The following is a 9607-nucleotide window of genomic DNA, read 5'->3' on the forward strand; positions in this document are numbered from 1 at the left end:
CATGTCGTCGTTCAGCCACGACTCGGTGAAACATAAGATATTACAGTTCCAATCCCCCTCGTTTTTTCTCTAGGTGTGATTGTTGAGTCCCATGGAAACAAGTAATACCACAGCTCTAGGAAAAACCTTGGTTTAGTTATAGGTCTAATATCTAACAAAGTTTCCACACCTTGCATTAGTGTACTAGTGTCAGTAGGCCCCTGGTATGGATGGAGGTTTGTGTGCCACAACTCTAGCCATGTGACTCGTGAGGGCTGCAGGATCCTATCACTCTGGTTCAATGACTGACTCTAGTTACACAAGGTCGACGACCTAACCATGCAACAGTACATTTTCCCAAAATGAGTAACAAATAAAGGGTTCCAAAATAAGTCACTTTGTTACTATAAAAAAGTTATTTGATGGGTCTGAAAGTGTTTGAGGGCATTAAACCCGAATGAATGTATAAACCTCGACGAAACATGTTCACTCCTGTCATTGCTGAAAGAGAAACCGTAACAGTAAAAATATGAGAATGGTGTAAGCGCATCAAGAAGTAGAATGGAAAATACACGTTGGTAACGGGCTCCGTGGATCAATTTTGTTATATTTACCCTCAAGCTGGACCGTGTCAGCGCCTTGTCTAAGTAGTAATGGTATATGCTGCCCCCTAGTGACAAATAATAACATTACATTGCTCCTAGAGAGAACAGTTATTTTCACATTATGTAGGGCTGTGCTTTCTGTTCACTCCATAACATACACAAGAGCAGGACTTTCCATCCAACCCCAGTTGCAATTTACCTGATTCAGTTTATCAGTTGGAGTGAAAACCTACAGGTTGGTAGCTCTCCAGGAACAGGGTTGGAGAGCCCTGTGCTAGAGTCTAATCTGGCCATGTCATTTAAGATTGCATGAAGCACAGCATCTGGAATTTCAACCATGACAATGACCTTCTCCCCCACACTAATGGTACTCCCATCACCATGCATCACCCAGGCCGTAAATTAAAACATTGACCTGGAACTGAGTAAGAGAAGGAGAGCATACAATCTCGGCCACCTTTAACAAAACTGTGTACACTAATCTGCATACAGTATACAACCAACCACCTTTTGGGAATAAATAGCCAATAAACACCTTTGGAAAATATATATATTTAATATACAGTATGTAATACTGAAACTATAAGGACCTCTCCAGAAATGTACATTATCAAAAATAAAAGTATCTCAGAAAATATAGGCCAATCGAAAATAAATTAGAATAGAGAGAAGTTAAAGACCACGGCACATTTGTAACACAAACACAAAAAACTGTTACGACCAAAATATTTGCTCTCCAGCCTAATGGTCAAAGTAGATTGATCACGAAACAACCATACTACTTCAGTCACAGTGACCTCATATTTAACCCTGCAGAGCAAATAAAATGGTCACTTTTTCATGAAAACAAAACGCATAACTGCAACGTCATCCCATTAACAGCACTTTGCCAAAAATTATTTTTAAACCACATCTATATAAACAAAAAGTACATTTTGTTAAAACAGAATACACAGCACACTTTCTATGGGGCTGAGGATGTCACTGTGTGGTGTAAAAGGAACATTCACGGGGGGTTACAGTTTTTGGGGCCTGGTGTGGCTCAGAGAGGGGTCCAGGTTGTTATCAGCTCGGTCCTTTGGAGCAGGTTGACAGCCAATGGTCAGAGCAGGTTGACAGCCAATGCCAGCCCAATACAGGAGCTATGAGGACGGCTCCATTTCTACCCTTCTGTAAATCAATCTATTCCCCATGGTTGTACACTAGCACATATGGGACGGCTTGGCTGTGTGAAGTCACTCAGATCCTGGCTTACAGTCCCTCTGTCCCTCAGGATAAGGGTCCACAGTAGTCCTCTGCTACTAGCATTCTTTACATACAGGGAGAGGGTTGGTTGGATGGTAAACAGAGGCTTCTGGGTCCTCCTCAACCCTCTCATCACCACTATCTGTTAACTCCAGTCTCTTCCTTCAGCGTTTGTTCCGCCGTTTATCCATTTCCTTTCGAACCCGGGCCTGCAATGCCACCCTCATGGTGGAGTCCAGAACATTCTCCTCCGCTACGCGCTCCACCACCCTCTCTGGCTTATCCTCCTAAGAGACAGATGGAGCACAGGGGTCATGACGAGGACACATTGTACTGCATGCAACAGGATGAGGAACACCATAAGAATATTTAAGTAATAATGCCCGAGAAGCCGGTGTTTGGAGGATATATTGGCACGGATGTTGTTAGGCCCGAGACGAAGTCAAGGGCCGGAAACCGTGCCAATATATTCTCCAAACACCGGCTTCGAGGGCATTATCACTTTTATACATCGGGTTACCAACATATTCAAATAATGATTTACATATTTTCATTAAAAAAGTTCTTTTTATTAAATGTATTAATCCTATTTCATCCTTCCACAAGATATAGTCCGACACAAATCTAGGGTTGCTACCCAAGCCGGCTGGTCGTTCTATCGGTTCAGTTGCCCGAGACGAGATGCGACCCAGTCATTCAGTCTTTTTGTTCTGTATCTGTGGACGCGACACAGTCGTTCATTCTAAATGTAGCCATACTTATCCCTTGCTTGCTAGCTAGCCAACTACGGCTAACTTAGTCACGTTCTCTGGAGTGATTAATCACGCTTCACCATCTTGCAGTCCGACGGACTAATCTGGGTTTGGCAGATGCCAGGCGAACGCTACCTGCCCGAATGCATAGTGCCAACTGTAAAGTTTGGTGGAGGAGGAATAATGGTCTGGGGCTGTTTTTCATGGTTCGGGTCAGGCCCCTTAGTTCCAGTTAAGGGAAATCTTAACGCTACAGCATACAATGAAATTCTAGACGATTCTGTGCTTCCAACTTTGTGGCAACAGTTTGGGGAAGGCCCTTTCCTGTTACAGCATGACAATGACCCCGTGCACAAAGCGAGGTCCATACAGAAATGGTTTGTCAAGATCGGTGTGAAAGAACTTGACTGGCCTGCACAGAGCCCTGACCTCAACACCTTTGGGATGAATTGGAACGCTGACTGTGAGACAGGCCTAATCGCCCAACATCAGTGCCTGACCTCACTAATGCTCTTGTGGCTGAATGGAAGTTAGTCCCCGCAGCAATGTTCCAACATCTAGTGGAAAGCCTTCCCAGAAGAGTGGAGGCTGTTATAGCAGCAAAGGGGGGACCAACTCCATATCAATGCCCATGATTTTGGAATGAGATGTTAATGAGCAGGTGTCCACATACTCTTGGCCATGTAGTGTATGTATGTGACCAATAAACTTTGATTTGACAGACAGACCTTGAGTACGATGTAGGAGGTGACACGGCCAGAGTCAGCCTGGTAGTCCAGCCAGAAGAGCTCAGTTCCATGGGTCTCTGGCTCTGTACTGGACCCACTCTCATTCCACTCCTCAGTCTCTGCACCCACTCCTGGCTCAGATCCATCTGGAGAGGCATATACATACATGCATACATTCATAAATCACCACTTACCAGAGCCTTCCATCAAGTTAACAGAAGAGTTCATACTAGCAGCAGTGTTTTCTTACTTCCACGTCGAGGATGGTACACTTGGATGTCTGGACGTCGGGGGTGTCGGGGGGTAGTGCTTTGCCTGGGCCTCTGATGCTCATTGGCCTGCTTCACCTGCTTATCATAGTCATCTCTGCAAGACATCAAAGTAACAAGTCAGTGTAAAGGATCCATCAAAACATGTAGAGAGCATCACCGCTTGGTACGGCAAATGCTTGGCATCCAACCGCAAGGCACTACATACAGAGAGAGGGTAGTGCGTACGCGTACGGCCCAGTACATCACTGGGGCCGAGCTCCCTGCCATCCAGGACTTCTATACCTGGTGGTCTCTGAGGAAGATCCTCTGTAGCTCAGCTGGTAGAGCACGGCGCTTGTAACGCCAAGGTAGTGGGTTCGATCCCCGGGACCACCCATACACAAAAAAAATGTATGCACGCATGACTGTAAGTCACTTTGGATAAAAGCATCTGCTAAATGGCATATTATTATTATTATTTATTATAAAAATTGTCAAAGACTCCAGCCACCCAAGTCAAAGACAAACAATACGCACATAATCTAAAAAGTTAAAGTAAAGAAATGTATATCAGAATGAGCAATATCATTTATATATTACGGACTCTGACATTGCTCATTCTGATATTTCAATTTTTGGATTATGTGCTTATTGTTTGTATTGCTAGGTATCCTTACTGCACTGTTGGAACTATAAACACAAGCATTTCGCAGCACCTGCAAATCTGTGTACGTGACAAATATCTCCCGAGTGGCGCAGTGGTCTAAGGCTAGCTGTGCCACTAGAGATCCTGGTTCGAATCCAGGCTCTGTCGTAGCCGGCCGCGACCGGGAGACCCATGGGGCGGCGCACAATTGGCCCAGCGTCGTCCAGGGTAGGGGAGGGAATGGCCGGCAGGGATGTAGCTCAGTTGGTAGAGCATGGCGTTTGCAACGCCAGGGTTGTGGGTTTGATTCCCACGGGGGGCCAGTATGAAAAAAATTAATGTATGCACTAACTGTAAGTCGCTCTGGATAAGAGCATCTGCTAAATGACTAAAATGTAAATACATTTTGATTTATAATGGCACAGATACAAAGATGAGTCCTCTATCTATATGGCCTGTTGTTCACACGCGTATCTGCCCTCTAATTGGCTAGAATGGTCCCACCTGATCTCGCCTGCCTTCCATCTTTGAGGACATGCATTTCCATTGTTAGAGCGGTCACATGTATATATTATCAAGATAATAAACAGTCTTTGGTTATAGTTAGGGAGGGGAAGATCTCTGTTAGACGTTGTGCGCATGCCCAGAAGTGGTTGGCGTACTAGCGATGAATTTCAACGTTATGTAGAAAACACTCGAAATTGAACAACTGCACGCTCTCAGAATTGATTACATTGATAAAATATATACCCCCACGTGTTAGCTCAGATTAACATGAACGTTTAGTGATTCACCTGGCGATCTGGTTCCTTCGAATGTGGTGTAAGAAACCGTGGCTCATGTCCAAACGACCCGTACGTTTATATTTGAGCTCTTGTTCTTCATCATCCCGCAAAATCTCCATCGTGATAGATGATTGACAATTGATTTAGTATTTCTTTATATGCACAACACCACAACAAGCGGCATCGTAACGTTAATCAAGATTTTAAAGTGAGCTGCTGTCCAACTAGAATTGCACACGGTGTTACGAGCCTTTCCATAGTTTAACATAGGATAACGTTTCTACCCCGCAAATGATCATTTTCTCACATTTTGAATCCTCGTTAATTATGTTATTTAAATTGTATAATAACCTATGTTTGAAAGCTGCGTTGCTTTAGAGGCCCACATTACTAAATCTCAACCGTTCAGTTTTCACCAGAGTAAACGTCAAAACTCGGGGTACACTCTGGTTGGCCATTCTGATATTGTAGCCTGGAGTTTGCGGTGTTTTGGCAAGCACGCTAGTTAGCTAAATAAATTCACCAGTGGCATTAGCTAGTTAACTATTTTCTCTGTTTTTCCATACATAACAACGATTAACGCTATGGTATCTGTAAAACGGGAGCGAGAAATTGACTTGGAAGACGATGATGAAGGTAGCTAGCCAACATATTTGAAAATGTGTATAAGCGAACTCTTGCTAGCTAACTAGCTAGATAGTAACAAGCTAACGTTGGCGTTTATTTCTAAACGTGTAGCATAAAACACATTGTTGGTAGCTAGCTCTAGCTTGCTGACTATTTTTAGCTAGCTAAGATCCCATACAAGCATCAAACGTGTTTTTCCTAGCTAAGCTACGTTATTGTTAGCCAGAGCAGATGTTTCTTGTAAAAAATAACGATCTGGTGTTAGCTACCTAGCTAGATACGATTGTTGTCATTGTTTGTTAACATTTAGCTACAGTTAATTATTTGTTGAAATGTTATTTGTCTTATACAGTACCTGTGAAAATTGGACGTTCATCCGAGGACGGCAGAAGTCGCCATTGTCCCTACCTCGACACAATCAATAGGTAACGTCAACTGGCCTTAACATGGAAGATGCACAAGATAAGGAATTTCTCGGATGTGTACTCTGTGTAAATCACCTCTAACACACACATTTGTCTTCAGGAGTGTACTGGACTTCGATTTTGAGAAGCTATGCTCCATCTCCCTCTCCCACATCAACGTATATGCCTGTCTAATCTGTGGGAAATACTTCCAAGGTAAATTATCCAATACTTCAGATTAAAATTGTTCCCTCCCTACCTAAGAAGTGTTCAGAAATTATTTGACCTAGGCCTAAACGAATGTGTGTGTCTTACAGGTAGAGGTCTGAAGTCCCATGCCTACACTCACAGTGTGCAGTTCACCCACCATGTGTTCCTCAATCTGCACACCCTCAAGTTCTACTGTCTGCCAGATAACTACGAGATCATTGACTCATCCTTGGAAGACATCACGGTGAGTCCAAGGAGATGGGTGTGCACACATTAACTGTAATAAGAAATTACATTTCAGAAGTGTCAGATGTATCAATTCAAACAGGCACTGATTGAATGGTGCTAAACCGATAGTTCTGAATTATAAAGTTTTTTTAATTGTTACGGTTCAGCCATAGTTTATACAATAATCCAGTGGTATGTGTCTAAAGTTATATAGAGGTGGTAATGTATTTTTCTTTGTGTTTAGTATGTATTGAAGCCCACATTCACCAGACAGCACATCTCTGGATTGGATAAGCAGGGCAAGCTGTATCGAGCCTATGATGGCACCACCTATCTGCCTGGCATCGTAGGGCTGAACAACATCAAGGCTAATGACTACGCTAATGTGGTGCTGCAGGTAAGACTGTTATCCACCACAGAGTATCCACTGGTGAATCTGACCTCTCACCATTCACATGCTGCTAAACCTTTACCTGTGTGATGATCATCCATGTTGATCTGTCTTTATCCTTCCAGGCCCTGTCCAATGTGCCCCCACTGCGGAACTACTTTTTGGAAGAGGATAATTACCGCGGCATCCGTAGGCCGCCGGGTGACATCATGTTCCTGCTGGTGCAGCGATTCGGTGAGCTGATGCGCAAGCTGTGGAACCCACGGAACTTCAAGGCCCATGTCTCGCCCCACGAGATGTTGCAGGCTGTAGTGCTGTGCAGCAAGAAGAACTTCCAGATCACCAAGCAAGGTAGGGTTTTATTATAACACATTCAGTGGGGCACAGAGCCTTGATTCTCAAGAACAAAATGTTTTTAGTACAGTCAAATGTATGTTTTGGTATGTGTTGCCCGTTATGTTGTGAATAAGCTATGCTGCTGAATGGTCTCTGTCCTGCAGGGGATGCTGTGGACTTCCTGTCATGGTTCATGAACGCTCTGCACGGCGCGCTGGGAGGAACCAAGAAGAAACCCTGTGAGTGGCAGTGGGAGGTGGAGGGAATGATGTTGGGAAGGAGGATAGGACTTAAACTGTTTTCATTGTCTTTGTCATTCAGTTTTTTCTGCCTTACTGTACAACCTGTGAGATTAACAAAGATATTTCCCTCTTCTTTCCCCTCTCTCTCCTATTGCCATTATAGCAAGCCTTACCAAAGTGTTCCAGGGTTCCATGCGTATCTTCTCCAAGAAGCTTCCTCACCCAGATTTGGTAAGTGGCTTATTGTCAGACTGCAGCATTATATCAAAGTTTAAATCCTTACTTGTGAATTCATGACTCTTCAATATTCATGCCATATTTCAACGGTTAAATTGTCCACGTTACATGCCTTTCTCTCTCTCCAGCCACCCGAGGAGAAGGAGGCTCTGCTTCTGAAGGAGGAGTACCAGGAGGAGATGTCTGACACCACCTTCCTCTTCCTGACCCTTGACCTCCCCACAGCCCCGCTGTACAAGGATGAGAAGGAGCAGCTCATCATCCCACAGGTCCCCCTCTTCAACATCCTGGCCAAGTTCAACGGCAACACAGAGAAGGTACTGCCATAAAATTCACACTTAAATTAGCTCAGGTGAACAGCACTCCTATCTCCAAGCCAACCATCTCTCCCACCAAGTGAGATGAAAACTAGTCTCGGAAGCCTAGGATTCTCACATTATTTTTTCGAAAGCCTGGTGAAGTTCTCCTCAGGAAGATGATAAAAAGGGGTGGAATACGGTGGAGTCTAGATGTAAACTAGTGATGCGTTGCCACTCGTCAAGCCAATCAAATATTTAGCATGGGTGGATCTACAAACAGATGTTGTGTTTCTGAAAAGATTTCGGACTTGCAACAAGCTAACTAACGCTGCATAGGCTACTAAAACAAATGCGAGTTTAAAGCTAGCGCTCCCATTCAAACGCAAAATCTACCAAAAGCAGTCAACGAGACAAGATTTAGGATGGCCTGCAAGACTTCAGCTTTGGTTTGAAAGAGATTTTAAGTGCTTTATCACATCTTGATTTCCCTCACCTCTACGACCTTTCCTCTGAACCCTCCTGTTTGCTTTTAGGAGTATAAAACATACAAAGAGAATTTCCTCAAGAGGTTCCAGTTGCTCAAGCTGCCCCCCTATCTCATCTTCTGCATCAAGAGGTTCACCAAGAACAACTTCTTTGTGGAGAAGAACCCCACCATCGTCAACTTCCCCATCACGTAAGTGACTGTTGCATACTTTCCCCATGTACTCAATGGTAATTTAGCATTGTGCTCAGGCTTATGATTCTGTGTGTGTTTTTGACTGTCCCCTTGCATTTGCTCCTTGATCAGGAACGTAGACCTTCGTGAGTACCTGACAGAGGAAGCACAGGTCACAGAGAAGAACACAACCTATGACCTGGTGGCCAACGTGGTACATGATGGGAAGCCCACTGAGGGGGCATACAGAATTCATGTCCTTCATCATGTAAGTGACAGCTGCATGTTTAGGACTTTTTCCTGGTGAAAATTGGTAAAGCTTAAGATGTGCAATATTTTATGATATTGTGAAAGAAATACTCATCCTGTTCAGTTATTGGTGCTAATGTGTGCCTATGTTTGTCGCTGAAGGGCACTGGGAAGTGGTACGAGCTCCAGGACCTGCAGGTGACAGATATCCTGCCCCAGATGATCACACTGTCAGAGGCCTACATTCAGGTAAGTTCTATTGTCACATTGACCACTGATTATACAAGATGCTTTTCTCTAATTTACAGGTTTATGTCTAGATAAGTTACTGACTCCCTGTAACTGTCAATTATATTGATGTGTGGGTTCTCTGTGTTCCAGATTTGGAAAAGAAGAGAGAGTGAAGATGACACAACTAACCACACGGGGGCGTGAATGAGGCATTTAATGAGCATTGATCATATTTAAAGATTGATTGCTGGCTAGTGGTCAGACAGTATCCAGTGGAATTGGATACTGTCCAAGATGACCTCAGGGTAAGCCCCCACCACATGAGGACCACAACATTTTATTTGAGGATTTTGGATATAGAGAAAACAATGATGTATACTATTTTTTGTTCTTCACTTCAATTTGTAACTGTAAATGGTGGAATAAACCAGCTTTGAAATGTCTGTTTTCAGTCGTTAATATTATTTGAGATTTTGCACGTTTTGAAATGTGTTGATTTATTAG

The 9607-nt window shown here is 43.7% G+C and overlaps 2 protein-coding genes across 2 annotated transcripts; one reads left to right on the plus strand and one right to left on the minus strand.

The window, feature by feature from the left end:
- Positions 1 to 1123: 1123 nt before the first annotated feature.
- On the minus strand, positions 1124 to 5213 carry LOC311144668 (UPF0561 protein C2orf68 homolog). Its single transcript, XM_084180737.1, has 4 exons — positions 5001 to 5213; positions 3560 to 3675; positions 3310 to 3455; positions 1124 to 2116 (listed from the first exon to the last, which is right to left on the minus strand). The coding sequence occupies exons 1-4, from the start codon at positions 5108 to 5110 to the stop codon at positions 1994 to 1996; spliced, it is 495 nt and encodes a 164-aa protein (XP_084036863.1). The 5' UTR covers positions 5111 to 5213; the 3' UTR covers positions 1124 to 1993.
- Positions 5214 to 5443: 230 nt separating this feature from the next.
- LOC311144667 (ubiquitin carboxyl-terminal hydrolase 39-like) lies at positions 5444 to 9546 on the plus strand. Its single transcript, XM_084180736.1, has 13 exons — positions 5444 to 5627; positions 5971 to 6043; positions 6144 to 6238; positions 6340 to 6476; positions 6705 to 6857; positions 6977 to 7202; positions 7352 to 7426; positions 7593 to 7660; positions 7795 to 7983; positions 8499 to 8641; positions 8756 to 8891; positions 9035 to 9121; positions 9254 to 9546. The coding sequence occupies exons 1-13, from the start codon at positions 5576 to 5578 to the stop codon at positions 9305 to 9307; spliced, it is 1488 nt and encodes a 495-aa protein (XP_084036862.1). The 5' UTR covers positions 5444 to 5575; the 3' UTR covers positions 9308 to 9546.
- The last annotated feature ends 61 nt before the right edge of the window (positions 9547 to 9607 follow it).

The sequence above is a fragment of the Coregonus lavaretus genome (assembly GCF_964263955.1).
Source record: "Coregonus lavaretus genome assembly, chromosome: 17".
In the NCBI taxonomy this organism is placed as follows: domain Eukaryota; kingdom Metazoa; phylum Chordata; class Actinopteri; order Salmoniformes; family Salmonidae; genus Coregonus; species Coregonus lavaretus.

Bases quoted from the DNA above. Each gene is read 5' to 3' on its own strand.
- LOC311144668 (XM_084180737.1), bottom strand. From the start codon at position 5,110: ATGGAGATTTTGCGGGATGATGAAGAACAAGAGCTCAAATATAAACGT. The intron at 3,676-5,000 runs GTGAATCACTAA...GATGTCTTGCAG, and splicing joins CGAAGGAACCAGATCGCCAG to AGATGACTATGATAAGCAGG. The intron at 2,117-3,309 runs GTCTGTCTGTCA...TCTGTCTCTTAG, and splicing joins CCTCCTACATCGTACTCAAG to GAGGATAAGCCAGAGAGGGT.
- LOC311144667 (XM_084180736.1), top strand. From the start codon at position 5,576: ATGGTATCTGTAAAACGGGAGCGAGAAATTGACTTGGAAGACGATGAT. The intron at 6,044-6,143 runs GTAACGTCAACT...ATTTGTCTTCAG, and splicing joins TACCTCGACACAATCAATAG to GAGTGTACTGGACTTCGATT. The intron at 7,984-8,498 runs GTACTGCCATAA...GTTTGCTTTTAG, and splicing joins TCAACGGCAACACAGAGAAG to GAGTATAAAACATACAAAGA.